Raw genomic sequence first — 17415 nt, 5'->3', positions numbered from 1 at the left:
CTCATGTCTGCCCCACGCTGGGGTGATTAATGCTCCCTGCAGGTGCCTGCCCCTCACCAGGGTCCCAAGCTGCCGACGGCTTTGTCATCCATCCAGTCACCCAGGGAGATCCTGGAGGCACTCCTCCTACCTCCTCACCCTGACACCCACTGTCTGCCAGATCTCTCCTGCCCTCTTCTCTCTTCTCTACAGCTGGGGTCCAGCTCCTCTTCCCCCTAGACGCTGCCCCTTGCCTGCTCACAATCCTTCCATGGCTCCCCAGTGTCCTCATGATAAGCACCGAGCACTCCAGGCCCTTGGCAGGCGGGCCATCCGCATCACCAGCCTTTCCACCCAGCACTGGCGGCTGGGCCCCTTCAGGCTGCTGGCCCCCCACACACCGTGTTCTTTCCTCCCACTCCTTCCAATCCCTCCAGTCAAAGTCCTTTCAGACCTCTCTAAGCCCCAACCTTCCATCTCAGCCCCCAAATCCTGCTGTCTCTGCCTCCAGCATCTTTCCCCAGCCCTCCCCTTCCCTGCATCCCACGCCCCCTGTCCCAACACAGGCCTGGTCCTCCCTCACCTGAACTGCTGCCCCTATGTTCTCTCCCACACCCCTGCAAATCTGTCCCCATCAGGTTCTCCTCCCTCTCAGCCTTTTCCTCAACCCCGTTTCACAGCCTCTCTCCACCATCTCTCCGATCCACCTGACCTCTGCATTTTCTCTGGCTGAGCTCCTGTCCTTCTGGTCCCTCCAACCACAGTCCCCCTTACCTGTGGCCTGGGCCACTGCCTTGAGAAGGACACCATCACCCACGCCAAGCTCCAGGCCCTGCTGGGGCGGCCCAAGGTGGTTGAGGCTGAGGTAGAGGACAGGGAGGAGGTCTGGAGGCGACAGGGCCACCACGGAGCGCAGCAAGTTGCTCAGCGTCTCCACCATCCGGAGCCTGGAGGAGGGGACGGGGGTATGAACACGTGGTTCTTCAAGGTGTAAGTGTGGTGTAGGGGTGGGGTGGGTTTAAGGGGGTGGACACTATTAAGAAATAGAGAAAGAAGAGGAAACGGCTCAGAACAGTCCCAGGCTCTGGGGCCTGCAGCCATGAGGACAATCACAGATTGCTGGTGGTGAAACCGCCTTTGCAAAACCGTAACTGAGGAAATTATGACAGTGGAAAGAAATCACACCTAACCGATTCCATCTTGCTTCTAACCTTTAAGCTGTCCTTGTTCAGTCCTGGGCATAGGCAGAACTAACTTTGGGAAGGAATTCAGTTCATGGCTTGACTCTGAAACAAAATTGGTAATAGCCCTTTCTGGAAAAGACCCCTTTTTGCCTAAGGACCTGCCTTTGCAAGACTCACAAATTAGCTACAAGATTAGAAATTTAGGTCACGCAGCCTCTGGCTTCCCCGATTGCTCCTGGGGATAACATCACTACTGTAAAACCTAAGATGAGTGCTTGAGATAGTTTGCAGACCTGCACTCAGTCTGACACCACCCAGACTGTAATCTGGCTCAACAAGTTCTGCCATCCCACCAGGAACAGAAGACAGCAAGAAAACCTCCCTTCCACCCCCTGTGAGTCCATCTCCAACCTGACCAATCAGCACTCCCCACTTCCCAAGCCCCTACCTGCCAAATTATCTTTAAAAACTCTGCTCCCCAAATGCTCAGGGAGACTGATTTGAGTAAAAATGAAACTCCGGTCTCCCGCACAGCCGGCTCTGCGGGAATGACTCTTTCTCCACTGCAGTTCCCCCGTCTAGATAAATCGGCTCTGTCTAGGCAGCGGGCAAGGTGAACCCACCGGGCGGTTACAGTGGGGGAGTAACTTGGTGTGACGGTAACAATGATGAAGATGGTGATGATCAGCCCAGAGAAACGACAGCTGATGCTACGGAGCATTTTCTAAATTCAGGAGCTGGCTTTGAGCAGTTTGCACCTTTTTTTTGAGACGGAGTCTCGCTCCATCGCCCAATGTAGAGTGCAGTGGCACGAGCTCGGCTCGCTGCAACCTCCACCTTGTGGGTTCAGGTGATTCTCCTCCGGAGTAGCTGGGACTACCGGTGCGCACCACCATGCCCGGCTAATTTTTTTTAATTTTTAGTAGAGACGGGGTTTCAACGTGTTGGTCAGGCTGGTCTCAAACTCCTGACCTCAAATGATCCGCCCGCCTCGGCCTCCCAACGTGCTGGGATTACAGGCATGAGCCAACACGGCCAGCCCTTTGCACCTTTTAACTCATAGAATCTTCACAGCTCCCCTCTGAGGTAGGTACCATTATTATTTCCATTTTACAGATGAAGAAACAGAGGCACCGAAAGAGTCCGTGGCTTGCCCAAGGTCACAGAGCGAGTAAGTATGAAGCTGAGATGTACACCAAGGCCGTGTGCCTGAGGACTGTGCTCCCAGCCACCAAGCTGCACCGCCTCTGAAACGAAAACCGTGTTTCTGTCTAAAACTTCAAAGCTGGAAAGAATGGCTTTGTTACTGGCAAACTTAGGGGGCCTCATTAGAAAGAGAAGCCGTGTTTTTCCTACAGAAGTCTCATTACCAAGGTTTTTAAGGTGCAGAGAAGAAATACAAAAACCAACATCAGGGAAATCCCTCAGTAATCATTGTAGGCAAGAGCCACTATTGGATGGGGCAGTGGATGGAACAGCCCCCACAAAATTCAGGTCCACTCAGAGCCTCACAACATGACCTCATTTGGAAAGAAGGTCTTTGCGGATGTACCTGTAGATTAAGATGAGAGCATAGTGAATTAAGGAAGGCTCTGAATCCAAAAAGCATCCTTACAAAATACAGAAGAGGGCCGGGTGTGGTGGCTCAGGCCTGTAATCCCAGCATTTTGGGAGGCCGAGGCGGGCGGATCACTTGAGATCTGGAGTTCGAGACCAGCCTGGCCAACATAGTGAAACCCCATCTCTATTAAAAATACAAAATTAGGGCCGGGCACGGTGGCTCACACCTGTAATCCCAGCACTTTGGGAGGCCGAGGTGGGCGGATCACGAGGTCAGGAGATCAAGATCTTCCTGGCTAACATGGTGAAACCCCATCTCTACTAAAACACACACACACAAAAAATTAGTTGGGCATGGTGGCAGGTGCCTGTAGTCCCAGCTACTCGGGAGGCTGAGGCAGGAGAATGGCGTGAACCCGGGAGGCGGAGCTGCAAGTGAGCCGAGATTGCGCCACTGCACTCCAGCCTGGGCAACAGAGCAAGACTCCATCTCAAAAAAAAAAAAAAAAAAAAAAAAAAAAAAAAAACAGAGTGCTGGGAACAGCCTGAAATGCTCCACTCATGTTGGGGAACTGAGAAATGGCATGTGCCATGTGACAACGAAGGGACACTACAGAGCAGTCACAACAGGCTCGAACCACTCAACCAACATGGACACACGTGGAAACGGGTTTGATAGTGAAGGCAAGAAGTAGAATGAGCCGTACCCATGATAATTTTTTTTGTTTGTTTTTGAGACAGAGTCTCACTCTGTCACCCAGGCTGGAGTGTAATAGCGTGATCTCGGCTCACTGCAATCTCTGCCTCCTGGGTTCAAGTGATTCTCGTACCTCAGCCTCCTGAGTAGCCGGGATTACAGGCACCCGCCACCATGCTGGGCTAATTTTGTGTTTTTAGTAGAGATGGGGTTTCACCATGTTGGCCAGGCTGGTCTTGAACTCCTGACCTCAGGTGATACACCCACCTTGGCCTCCCGATGTGCTGGAATTAAGGCATGAGCCACTGCGCCCAGCCTCCATGATAATATTTATATAAACTAAATACACAGGGGTGAGTGCTGGGGGTGAGGAGGACAAGGAGAGAAGAGGAAATGGGGACAGAGAAGAGGGCTGGGCAGGGACCAACGATGCTAACATGCTGCTGAGAAGGACCAGGGTGGGGCAGTGCCATGCACTGGGCATCACTGGGGTGGGACGCTCTGCAGGGAACCTCTGTGAATAAGTAGGGGGTCCTTGCTATAACTGAGACCTCACCTTTCGTGAATATGGAGACATGTAAACAAGACTGAAGTCACTTTTGATGACTCAGGGTGGACTAGAAGTAATCGCGGACTGTGTGCAATGGTGCCAGTCATCCCGAGATGGAGCCTGTCTCCCTACCCTGCACATCTGGGCTCGCCCTTGTGTCTTGCTCTGACCATGAGAATGAGGCAGAAAGTCAAGAGGACCTGCAGCCGCTTTTGTGACCATGTCTGACATCCATGATCATACGCCCGAGTGGGGTCAGAGGCCAAGTTGACAGGATTTGGCAGAACAAGGCAGCACGGACTGCCATGCAGAGGACAGACCCAGAAGCGACCCCGCTCCCACCCAGGCAGGCCTGATTAGTTACCGAGCAGACACCTCCTCGATCTTCTCAAACGTCCGGGCCACGGCCAGGTAAGGAACCCTAGGGAAGGAAAAGAGACGCAAGAGCGACAGACAGTGGTGCAGGCTATACCACGCTGCCCGTCTGCACCCTTGCTTCCTCACACCTCCTCGGGACACACTTGCCAATACCCAAATGCATGAGCTCACTGCCCAGGGCTGTCTCTCCGTCCCTTTCAATGCTGCTGATTGTCGCCAAAACACAGGAGGGAGAGACTTGATCATTTCTCCCCACCAAGACTCTGCTTAGAGAGCCTCCAGTGGCAACAGGGACCGGAGGGGGATAGTCTGAAAAGGGAGAAACCTCACTTCTGGCCCGGTTTCCAGCAGGCATCTTCCACGGGATGATAGTTGTTCTTGGCAGGATTGTAACCGGATGGATCCAGGGGTCTATGGAGGTAAAACGGAGACTGAATTGCATTGAGCCCTGGGTCAAAGCGAAGTCATTCCTCCAACTGTGATGTGCCAGGCTCTGTTCAAGGCACATGGTGCAGAGCTGGATGAAAACAAAGTTTGCTGACCTGGAGCTCACACTCCAGCAGGAGAGTCAGAGGAAAGTGGGCAAAAAGCCCCCACATAAACACATCATTAATTTTAGGTGTTAAAAAAAAATCTTTCAGAAAACAAAAGAAAGCTGAGTAGAGGAAGAGGATGAGATGAGGGTGCTGCTTCACAGGGTGGTCAGGGAAGGCCGGAGACATCTGGGCAGAATGAGGGAGGGGTTAGCACAGTGGGCAGCAGGGGATGAGCATTCCAGGCAGTGAGAATAGTGTGTGCAAAGGCCCTGAGGTGCAGACAAACTTGAGAAACAGAAAAGGGATTGCGTAGCTGAGCTGGGACAGAGGGAGGCGCATACAGTCCTGGGTGTCACAAAGTGCCAGGTGCCGTGCTAACACCACATTGATTAACAATCAGCCCTGGGAGGAAGGGACCTTTCCTCTTTTCTTGAGACAGAGTCTCACTCTGTTGCCCAGGCTGGAGTGCAGTGGCATGATCTCAGCTCGCTGCAACCTCTGCCTCCTGGGTTCAAGTGATTCTTCTGCCTCAGCCTCCCAAGTAACTGGGATTACAGGCGCTCACGACCACACCTGGCTGATTTTTTTGTATTTTCAGAAGAGATGAGGTTTCACCATGTTCGCTAGGCTGATTTTGAACTCCTGACCTCAAATGATCTGCCTGCCTCGGCCTCCCAAAGTGCTAGGATTATAGGCATGAACCACCGTGCCTGGCCAGAAGGGACCTTTCTAACTTCCTTTTCCGGATAAGGAAACTGGGGCACAGAGTGATTAACTCACCCATGGCCACACAGCTGGTAAGCAGCGCAGCTCTAGAGACTGTTCCCAACCTCTATTTTTTTTTGAGACAGGGTCTCACTGTCGCCCAGGCTAGAGTGCAGTGGAGCAATGCGCACTGCAGCCTCAACATCCTGGGCTCAAGGGATTCTCCTACCTCAGCTTCTTGAGTAGCTAGGACTACAGGTGCAAGCAACCATGCCCGACTGATCTTTGTAGAGATGGGGTTTTGCCATGTTGCACACGCTGGTCTCACACTCCTGGACTTAAGCGATCCTCCCACCTCGACCTCCCAAAGTCCTGGGATTATAGGCATGAGCCACTGCGCCCAGCCTCAACCTTTATATCGTAAGTAGCTCACACTGACCCCAGCCAAACTCTGCATTCAGACTCATCTGGGTTCCAATCTGCTCTGCCCCGGCCAGCTGTGCCTGTTGAGGAAGCAGCTTCCCCTCTCTGAACCACAGCATCTCCATCTGTCTGGGGAGCTAAGGGGTCCCTACTATGACAGGTTGTCCTGAAGGTTACATAAAAAATGACAGTGAGGGTTCCCACTCCTGGGTGCACTTTATGGAACAATGAGGACTCCCCAGCCCCAGGCCTACATCTGTACCAAAATGGGGACAAGGGCTGGGGGGAGAAAGAGACCTCAGGATATTTTTCAGCTCTTCAGCTGATTCTGATGCTCACACAGGGCATGGATGGCCAAGACAGATAGTGCCACTGCAGGGCTGTGCATGGCCTTTGGTATGAACTTGGGGTTTAACAAGCGGTGGCCGTCATTACAATGAGGCAGCAGAGTGTGGTGGGCAGGGGAGTCTAGAGCCAGTCAGCCTGGCTGGAACCACAATGCTGCCACTCCCCACCTGTGTGGCCTGAGCATGGCACTAAAAACAAATAAGAATAGTAGCAGCAGTTACCGTGACAACATGCTGATCATAATCAAGGCCAGACCCTGGGCTAAGTGTTTCAAATCCTCAGAAGAGAGACACAGAAAGGCTAAGTCACTTCCTCAAGGTCACACAGCTGAGAGAGGTGGAGCTGGGATTCCTAGCCAGTCCTCAATACTGTCCCACCTCCCCGCTTTACTTTTCTCATCCAGGAAACCAGGATAACAACAGAATCTACTCCTAGCAGTGTTGTGAGGATTCGGAGCATTGGGTCAGGGAAAGCCCGTTGCTGAGTGCCTGGCACGTGGGGAAGAGTGGGTGGAAGAACATGTTTCCTCTCATCACTGTGCCCCCATCTGAGAGGTGAGGAAATTGGAGGGTGGGAAAGTTTGCCTGTCTCTTGGAGGCAGCCATTGGAGACAGAGGGGAAGTGACCAGGCTAGGAATGGTGCAAGAAAAGCAGTCATGCCTGGCGTGGTGGCTCATGCCTGTAATCCCAGCACTTTGGGAGGCCGAGGCAGGCAGATCACTGAGGTCGGGAGTTTGAGACCAACCTGGCCAACATGGAGAAATTAAAGGGGTTTGGAATAATCCCTGCTGTTCAGCAGAAAGGACAGGTGGGTTAAAAAGTATGATGCAGTGAGTCCAAAATCTCTTTGATGTCACGCCTCTACAAATGAAACAGATAACGACGAGAAATTCTTTCAGCTTTAACATTTCATGATTAAACTTTAAGTCTAACAAAAAAGTGTCTGTCTCTATTAAAAATACAAAAGTAGCCGGGCGTGGTGGCGCATGCCTGTAATCCCAGCTACCTGGGAGGCTGAGGCAGGAGAATCGCTTGAACCCGGGAGGCGGAGGTCGCGGTGAGCCGAAATCGTGCCACTGCACTCCAGCCTGGGCAGCAAGAGCGAAACTCCGTCTCAAAAGAAAGAAAAGCAGTCGTAGTATCACTTGAAATAGAAAACAGAACTTTATATACAGTAGGACACTGATTTTATTTGGAAAACATATTTATAAATACACAAACACGGACACACACTCAGGAGGCATGATATGGCAATGGGGAAGAAATAACTGCTAGGAATCAAAAACATTCCTTAGGGTCCCAGGCCTGGCCCTACCCCCACCTCCCTGTGTCACCTGGCAAGGCTGACCTAACCTCTCTGGGCTAATCATGTCAATGTGTGTAAAATGGCTAAAGTGCTCCCTTCCTCCACAGGAATACTGCAGAGAGGAAGTTAACGTGTTATTTAACCTCCTTGATAAGGTCTCAACTAGGGGTGCAAAATTGATGTCAAGAATCCTCCGAACACTTTTTTGTTAGACTTAAACTGTAATCATGAAATGTTAAAGCTGAAAGAATTTCTTGTTGTTATCTGTTTCATTTTTAGAGGCGTGACATCAGAGAGATTTTGGACTCACTGCGTCATACTTTTTAACCCACCTGTCCTTTCTGCTGAACAGCAGGGATTATTCCAAACCCCTTTTCCGTTAATTTTTTTTTAGCTTTCAGGACATCAAGAATTCAAGAGGGGATGAAGTCCACGCTGCTAACACCATCACATTGTATTTGAAAACACAATCTTCAGAGGAAAAAAATAACTTCAGATGGACATATGATTATGTAAGAAATCAGGCTGGCCGTGGTGGCTCATGCATGTAATTCCAGCATTCTGGGAGGCTGAGGTGGGAGGATCACTTGAGCCCAGGAGCTCGACCTGGGCAATGTAGTAGGACCCCATCTCTACAAAAAGTAGACAAAAATTAGCCCGGCACGGTGGTAGATGCCTGTAGTTCCAGCTACTTGAGAGGCTGAGGTGGGAGGATCCCCTGAGCTCAGGAGCACCACTGCACTCCAGCCTGGGCAACAGAGCAAGACCCTGTCTTTAAAAAAAAACAAGAAACAAAAAACAAAAAACCCAAAAAACCCAAGTTCTATAAAGAGGAATTTTTGTCTGATTTGTTTCCTACCAGATCTCAGGCACCTAAAATCCAGTAGCTAACACGTAATCAGTCCTTTGTAAATACTTACTGAGTAAATAAATGAGTCCATGATTGACTAGTGAAAAAAAAAAAAAATCTGAAAGTGCTCATTTAAATTTCTTTCATGGCAGATTTCCTGGGCTTCCTAGGGGCCAGCCCCAGTGCTGGGAGCTAGGCAAGAAGACTAAGAAGGCTGGGACCTCCCACAGCCCTGGCTCTGTGGGAAGGAGCTTACGTCTGGTTAGGGAGGCTCTTTACCATGTGACAAGACATAAAAGACAGTGACTCAAGTGCTGGGGACACGCACCTCCTCTCACACATGAAGGGAGAGGCACCCGGCTTCCCCAAGCAGGTGCAATAGGAGCTGGGGCCTGAGGGAAGCCTGCTGGGCAGGGTGCGTTGGGGACAGTGTTCTAGGCCGGGGGCAAGCATGTTCAGAAGCAGGGAGGAGGCTGGGTGTGGTGGCTCACGCCTGTAATCCCAGCACTTTGGGAGGCTGAGGCGGCCGGAACACCTGAGATTAGGAGTTCGAGACCAGCCCGGCCAACATGGTGAAACCCGGTCTCTACTAAAAATACAAAAATTAGCCAGGCTTGGTGGCGAGGCACCTGTAATTCTGGCTACTCGGGATGTGGAGGCAGAAGAATCGCTTGAACCTGGGAAGTTGAAGGTGCAGTGAGCTGAGATCGTGCCACTGCACTCCAGCCTGGGCAACAGAGTGAGATTCCATCTCAAAAAAAAAAAAAAAAGCAGGGAGGAATGACAGCACGTGGGGACATGGTGTGCGGAGGGAGCAGGAAAAGGCTGCAGATGCCAGGAGGCTGCAATGTAAGGTGGACAGGGCTGGCTCATGAGGGCACTGGGAAGCCCAGCATATCCTCTATGCTGGGGAGAATCGCAGATGGGTTTTGAGCATGGCAGAGATGGGGGGTGACCTCATCACTTTATAGGATATTTATCCACCCACGCATCCAATCATCCATTCAACCAATCTTCAGTGCGGCCTCCTGTGTGCATGTTAGATGTCGTGGGAATCAGCCCAGACATCTCTTCAAATAATTAACAAAATTACAGTGAAGCAATTAATTGCTTAACAACCTATTCAGTGTCCCACAGCCCCAGCACACTAAGCACATCACGAGGGCTGGGGCAGGGCGGCCGGCTCTCTATGGTTCATCCTCGTGGGCCGCCCAGGACTGGCAAAGAAGGGGTGTTCAGTGAATTTTAAGGCAGAGTAGATGCGCCTGCAGGCTTCCAGCACATACACTAAATCTGGTGAGTTCAGGCCAGGTGTACTGGCTCATGCCTGTAATCCCAGCACTTTGGGAGGCCGAGGTGGGTGGATCACCTGAGGCTAGGAGTTCAAGACCAGCCTGACCAATACGGTGAAACCGTGTCTCTACTGAAAATGCAAAAATTATCTGGGTGTGGTGGCATGCACCTGTAATCCCAGCTACCTGGGAGAATCGCTTGAACCTGGGAGGTGGAGGCCGTGGTGAGCTGAGACAGCACAATTGCACTGCAGGCCAGGCGACAGAGCAAGACTCTGTCTCAAAAATTAAAAATCTGGTGAGTTCAGAGCCAGAGGAACAGAGAGGTAGGAAGTGAGGCCAGAGAGGGAGGTGGCAGCCAGTGGCCAAATGGGCTTAGATTTTCTCCTGAGGGCTCTGGGGAACCCTAGAGGGGCAGAGTCAACTCTGGGTGTTAGAAAGATCCCCCAGGCTCTACAGGGATCAGACTGAGGATGAAAGACTGGAGGCAGGGTCAGGGGGTGGCTGGGGCCACGGTCAGCAAATTCCGACCCTGGACCGTTTCTACAGGTTCTGGGATCTAAGAATGGTTTTGCAACAGGGGCCAAATGTGTCCCATAAAGCCTAAAATATTTACTCTCTGGCTCTTTATAGAAAAGGTTTGCCAAGTCCTGCAAGAGGAGGAAGCCTGAGCTGGGGGTGGGGCTGTCGGAATGCAGAGAAGGAAACACACCCCGAAGACCCTTTGCAGACCTGGACACTGACTCACCCCTCAGCAGCTCCCTCCTTTCCTGGAGCCCCTGGCTCCTCTTCCTTCACTTCTTTTTTGACTGCTGGCTTCCGGGGGGCTAGGAATGAAGACAGAAAACAGTGGGTCTTTTCTCCTTCCAGTAGCCCCCACCTCCCATCCATTCTGCACCCAGCACCACACCCAGTGCTCAGGGAGATGGGAGACAAGCTGGTAGAGACAAGGCCGACTTTCCAACCAGCAGGAAAGGAAGACGGGTCTTCGCAGCATCTCAGGCCTCTGGAGAGAGGCTCACCAGCCTCCTGCCTGTACAACCCCGGGAGGTGGGGTGAGCAAGGGAAACTCACTGAAGAAGCTGCTGAGCGTCCTGGGAGCTCTGGGGGGAGGCTTGGTCGGCTCTTCCTCCTCCTGCAGTTCCTGCTTCGAGGCCACCTCAGGCTCTGAACCGCCTTCCGTCGGGGTCTCTGCTTCTGCGGTGAGAGAGCTCAGATGGTGATGCAAACTCTTTGACCCTGAGACCTTTTTTTTTCTTTTTTTTTACCCCCAAGATCATTCTGACCCTGCAGATGGAAGATATAACTACACCTACCCTTTTCCTTTCTGTTAGCTTTGAGCTGAGATCTCAGGCCTGCTGTCTACTCCTCAGTGCTAACTAGCGGAATTCTAGCACTTGGCCTGAAATAGGAGACTTAGGAATAGTGGTAAAAAGAAATCTCATCGTCATGAGAAGAAAATATTCCCACTCCTCCCAGCAGCTGCAGAAAATCAGATACAACTCTGTATCCCTAAAATTCTCCCGGCAAGTGTTGTTTCTAACACAGGGGCCTCATGGACACTTGGTCCACCCTGAGAGGGTAACTTCAGCCTCTAAAATCCTGTAACTCAGTTTGGTTGTCTAACTTAATTAATAACATTTAATTTACACCTATGATTTCTGAAAGCTATGAATACTTTTTATCTTTTACTTTTTCTGAGGCGGGGGAGTTCTTGCTCTGTCACCAAGGCTGGAGTGCAGTGGTGCGACCATAGGCCACTGCAACCTCCACCTCCTGGGCTCAAGCAATCCTCCCACCTCAGCCTCCCAAGTAGCTGGAACTACAGGTACGTGCCACCACACCCAGGTCATTTTTGTATTTTTTTTTGGTAGAAATGGGGTTTCGCCATGTTGCCCAGGCTGGTCTTGAACTCCTGGGCTCAAGTAGTCCACCCACCTCAGCCTCCCAAAGAGCTATAGGATTACAGGTGTCAGCCACCGTACCCGGCCTAGGAAGATTTTTTAAAGAATGGCTGGCTCTTTCCTCCTTTCCCACATGCATGGGGAAAAATAATAATTAAAAAAAAAAAACCGAGTAATAAAAACTATTATTCTTCTAGATTTGGCATTTAAGCAATAAGTTTGAGAATCTATGCCTTGTTTAAATTAATCATCCTCCAAAGACTTCTGACCCCAAAATCAGGAGGTGGGGCAGGGCGGAGGAGAGGACCAGAAACTCACTGGAGGTCTTTAGGGACTTGGGAGGCGTGGTGGGCTGGTCCCCGTCTTCTCCTTCCTTCTCTGTTGCCACTTCAGCCTCTGTGAGGCTTTCTTTCGGGGTCTCCGCTTCTGACGATAGACAGAACGGTCAGATGGCAAAAAAATCCCATTGAACCTACAAGGGCATTTTGACTCTGGAGACAGTCTGCCCTCATCTGTCATCTGTTCTTTTTTTTGAGACAGAGTTTCGTTCTTACCACCCAGGCTGGAGTGCAATGGTGTGATCTTGGCTCACTGCAACCTCTGCCTCCTGGGTTCATGCGATTCTCCTGCCTCAGCCTCCCGAGTAGCTGGGATGACAGGCGCCCACCACCACATCCAGCTATTTTTTTGTATTTTTAGTAGAGATGGGATTTCACCATGTTGGCCAGGCTGGTCTTGAACTACTGACCTCAGGTGAGCCACCCGCCTTGGCCTCCCAAAGTGCTGGGATTACAGTTCTATCTTGTGCCAATCCAATGTGCCTGTAAAGCAGCGGGCCATGTAAGACCCTGCTCCTTGTCAACCCCAAGCAAGGCAGCGACCTTGAGGGGGTCCAGCCCCCGTTTGCCTATGTAGCCGAGACATAAATGGTGTGTCTTTCCTTACAAATGATTCCTTTAGTGTTATTCACCCCAAAATAGAATCTGAAAGGGTTAAAAATGCAAATGACAGCCTGTTATAGACAAAAATAAAAATCTTTAAAGTTAAAAAAAAAAAAATCTTACCTCTAGGGTCACAATACAAACTGCAAAAACCAACTTGGGAAAAATCTGCCTTAGTGGAAAGAGGCCACCCCCGCCACCCCTCACTGGACACTGACAGTGGCTAAAAGTGTAGTTTACAATAAAATTTGTACTAAAAATTGTCAATAAGAAATCAAATCTTTTTTTGTTTTTTGAGACACAGTCTCCCTCTGTCGCCCAGGCTAGAGTGCAGTGGCGCAATCTCGGCTCACTGCAACCTCCACCTCCCAGTTTCAAGGGATTCTCACGCCTCAGCCTCCTGAGTAGCTGGGACTACAGGCGCGCGCCACCATACCCAGCTAATTTTTGTAATTTTGGTAGGGATGGGGTTTCACCATGTTGGCCAGGCTGGTCTCCAACTCCCGACCTCAAGTGATCCACCCGCTTCGGCCTCCCAAACTGCTGGGAGTACAGGCGTGAGCCACTGCACCTGGCCAAGGAATCAGATCTTAACCAAATTTAAATCTGCCCTGGAAAATGGACCTTTTATTTGTTTGCAGAAACAACCAAACGACGTTAAAGGCTGCAATTGGTGTAATCTCATGCAGGCCCCAGATGATCAATCGATCAGATCTTTATGGCTGTTTTCGGTGGGTTCACCAACATGCAGGGAACTCACTGGGCACTGCAAGATATTTTAGATTTTTCAAAGGAAACCCACCGACACCTGCTGGTCAGTGTGTGAACTACTAGTTCGAGGTATTTCAGTTTTCAGTATTAAATCACATTCCTTGCAATGACATTGCATCTCTGCAAAGCTAGGTTTTCATAGGTTGCTGCTATAAAAATCAAGTACTGTACAAAAATCAACATAGAACAGGAAATGACGGTGGCAGTTTTCAATTGGATTCCACTGTTTAAGATGTTACAGAGTATCCAACGCACTTCCCACAAGTAATTATGGTTATTTAAGAACAAAATACAGGCTGGGCGCAGTGGCTCACGCCTGTAATCCCAGGGCTTTGTGAGGCCGAGGTGGGCAGATCATGTGAGCTCAGGAGTTCGAGACCAGCTTGGTCAACATAGTGAAACCCTGTCTCTACTAAAAATACAAAAATTAGCTGGGCGTGGTGGTGTGTGTCTGTAATCCCAGCTACTTGGGAAGCTGAGATGGGAGAATCGCTTGAGCCTGGGAGGTGGAGACTGCAGTGAGCCCAAACTGTGCCACTGCACTGTAGCCTGAGCGACACAGTGAGACTGTCTCAAAAAAAAAAAAAAAAAAAAAAGCACAAATATTACTTTTTTTCCAACGTATGTACAGTATTTAATAGTTGTTTGGACATAACTACTTAATAGAACTGATAAGGTGTTGGCCTAGGAGCATCATAAAAAAATTACTAAGACATCAAGGGTGCTGTGAACTAAGAATGTTTGGGAACCGCAACTTTATGGTAAAATTTACAAGGAAAAGGAAATCATTTAGAGGAAAAATAGTTTCCATTAAATAAATATAAAAATAGCAAATAAAAATGGGAAACTGCCTGAATTATTATTAAATTAAGATGTCCAAGCAAATAGATCCCACAATGTTTTCAGAACAAAAGTTCCCATATTGGTAGGTGGAATTCCTGGGGTTCCTGGACACAGGCATCAAATCGGCAGGGTCCAAACATCCTGAGCTCTCAGGCCCCTGCCCTTGCGGATCCAAAAAACACACACACACACACACACACACACACACACACACACACACACCACCCCCCCCCCCCTTCTGGGGGCTCACCTTCCTCCTCCTTCTTCCTCTTGGCTTCTCTGTCCTCGTCCTCACTCTGCTCTTCCAGGACTTCCTGAATGGTCCGTTTCGGGAGCTGCTTCCGAGCTGGGGAGGCAAAGGGCTTGGTGTATCTGACCTCGCTGGCTCGTGTGCTCCCATCCCAGAGAGCTCACACCCACTGATGTAGACCCTGGAAGGCTCTGGGCCCTCTCCCCTTCTCTGCCTGCACACAGTCACTGCCCCAGTGCAGGCCGCACCCTTCAATCCCTCCTGCTTCCTGGCTGTGTGACCTTGGGCAGGTTACTTAATTTCTCTGTGCTTTGCTCTCTCACGACTGCAGAATGGAAATAATCCCCACGAGTAAACAATGATGTAATGTACTTGGCACAGTACCAATTCCAGCAGGTCCCCTGAGCTCCCCACTGCTCCCCTCAGATCTTAACTGCCTCCAAGTGTTCCAGACAGCTTCCCCAGAACCTCAGAAGTCTGGAAGTGGCAGGGAATAAACTAGCCCCAGGAAAGGCCCTCACCCCATGATCGGCAGGAGTTGGTGTATAAATACCCCAGCTGCCCCGCATCTCGGGGGTCACTCTGGAGCATTTACACCGTTCCCCAGAGAATCCCACAAAACTAAGCTCCAGCTGCCCAACACATAGCAGACCCAACAGCACATCCTGTGTTGGCTGCTCCCCTGTCCTGAATCACCCTCTGTTCCCTGCACCTCCTAAACAAACCACTTGCACTTGAGTCCCTGTTTCAGAGCTTCAGAACCTGCTTGTAAAAGCCTCTAAACTCAGATGCTAACCCATGATGAAGAGCTCACACAAAGGCAGTTGTACCCATCTTCACTGTTATATCTCACGTTGGCCATTGCGCCACCTGGTCCCCGGTCTCCCGGCCCTCAGTGGCTCCTTCACGTTGCCCCAGAGGGACCTTCTGTCAGCATGGCTGGCACTGTCTCTCCCTGCTCAAAACCCTTCCATGACTCCACATTCTCTGCTTTATCCAGGATAAAGTCTTTTGATGTCTACCCCGATCCTACCTAATCTCTCTCCATCTGACCTTCTAACCCTTCCCACACCACATACTCCACCTTCTTTTATATCACTGCTAAACTGGGGTGTTTCCAGACACACCAAGCCGTGTCACCCCTCCAGGCCTCAGCATGTGAGGTTCGGGACATAGCTCAATGTCGCTCCCTCTGAACTAGATCCCCTGACACACCCCCAGGGCCAACCTCAGCGTCCACCTGGAGCTCCCAGCATGCCCTCAGCCACACTGTGACTTCCTTATGGCCACCTTTCATTCAGGGATGAACCTGCCTCCCCAGCTCACAGCCCTTCCATGGCTCCCAGGACCCACAGCACGAAGCCCAGGCTCCTTAGCTGGGCGTGCAAGACCTTTTGAGATCCAGCCCCCACTCTCCTCTCTAGCTCACCTCGCACCACGTGCTGTCCTCAAACTCTCCCTGCTTCCCAGATCGCATCCGATTCTCCAGAAACAAGGAAGTGGATGAGAGGCCCCAAACATCCCATGCTGTTCCCATCTCAAGGCCTCTGTACGCGCCCTTCTTGTCTGAAATGCATGCATCTGTCCTTTCTCAACATGGCCAACCCCAACCCATCTTCTAAGACTCAGCTCAGCCATCACCTCCCCTGGGCTGCTTGACTTCTGAGCTCCCAGAGTACCCTGCGTCACCCAGCATCGTCGATGGAAAGATCTGGCAAGCCACATATGTAACCTTAAACTTTCTTGCAGCCACGTTAATAAAAAGGGGGAAAAAACCAGGTTGAACTTGGTTTGAAGAGTCTATTTTGCTCAATACATCTAAAATAGTATGATTCCAACATCCTGTTTTCATGCTAGGTCTTCAAAATCCAATGAACTCACTGCACATCTCAAGTTGGACACCAGATTTTCATCAGCAACATGATCTGTGTAGGTTTCATAAAATGTACAACTATTCACATACCAAAGCTGTTCCAAAATGATGTGGAAAAAGTGCAGTCTTCACTCACTGAATCACATATTAGCTTTCAAATGTAAATTCAACTGAAACGATCTAACATGAAAGATTCAGCTCCTCTGTCACACTCACCACGCTAAAGCGCTCAGCAGGCTAGACCAGACGGCAAGGGCTCACACTGCCCCGCATTACGAGTGGGTCTCTCGCCCTGTTCTTCCCCCACAGCAAACATTCCAAGTCCCCCTTAGGACAAAGATGCTGTTCCCCAAGCTGGTTTTCCAGGACCTTCTCACCTCATTGCTCATCATCCCCAATCCTGCGCTCTACACGCCAGCACACCAGGCCCTCAGCAGCCCCCAGGCCTTCTCAATTTCTATGTTCCCCTTGCCTAGCATGCTCCCCTCCTCCTTTGCTTGTTGCCTCTTCTTTGTCCTAAAGGGCTCAGCTTGGTTAGCCTCTCTTCTGGAAGTCTCCCTTGAGCCATGGCCCCACGCTTGTGTTCCCACATGAGCTGTGAGGCCTCCATCTCAGCGCATAACTACAGTCACAATGACCCACAACGACTGAGCCCCGACTGAGGGCTGGGCCCAGTTCTGAGCAGCGTACACGTGTTATCTTCTAACTCAGATATTTCTGTGCGGTAGGTGCTGTCATTATCATCATCTCTACAGATAAAGCAACCTAAGCTCAGAGGTCAGTCATTTGTCCCAGGTCATACAGCCAGTGGATGGTGGACCCGTGCTCTTAACCACAACACTAAGACCAGAGCTGTCGTAAGGATGACTACCTTGGATGGGAATCCAAGTGGGGAGAAAGGCAGGCGACTGGCCGGGTGCGGTGGCTCACGCCTGTAATCCCAGCACTTTGGGAGGCTGAGGCAGGCGGATCACGAGGTCAGGAGTTTGAGACCAGACTGGCCAACATAGTGAAACCCCGTCTCT

General features: G+C 50.7%; 1 protein-coding gene across 6 annotated transcripts in view; it reads right to left on the bottom strand.

Annotated features, from left to right (window-relative positions):
- Nucleotides 1–17415, bottom strand: part of LIG1 (DNA ligase 1) — a 52075-nt gene that overhangs the window by 22007 nt on the left and 12653 nt on the right. For 4 of the 6 annotated variants that reach the window (XM_031004292.3, XM_031004295.3, XM_031004293.3 and 1 more), the window contains exons 6-12: nt 14518–14613; nt 12031–12138; nt 10883–11005; nt 10557–10635; nt 4679–4759; nt 4335–4391; nt 754–926 (exon numbers count right to left, since the gene is read on the bottom strand). In XM_031004292.3, the coding sequence (XP_030860152.2) occupies nt 754–926; nt 4335–4391; nt 4679–4759; nt 10557–10635; nt 10883–11005; nt 12031–12138; nt 14518–14613 (717 nt within the window). The remainder of the gene's footprint in view (nt 1–753; nt 927–4334; nt 4392–4678; nt 4760–10556; nt 10636–10882; nt 11006–12030; nt 12139–14517; nt 14614–17415) is intronic. The other 2 variants (XM_055370124.1, XM_055370125.1) reach the window with 2 other exon arrangements.

This window comes from Gorilla gorilla, chromosome 20 (genome assembly GCF_029281585.2).
Source record: "Gorilla gorilla gorilla isolate KB3781 chromosome 20, NHGRI_mGorGor1-v2.1_pri, whole genome shotgun sequence".
Classification (NCBI taxonomy): Eukaryota; Metazoa; Chordata; class Mammalia; order Primates; family Hominidae; genus Gorilla; species Gorilla gorilla.
Note: the sequence above shows the minus strand (reverse complement) of the source record. Positions and strands in the feature narration are given on the sequence as shown.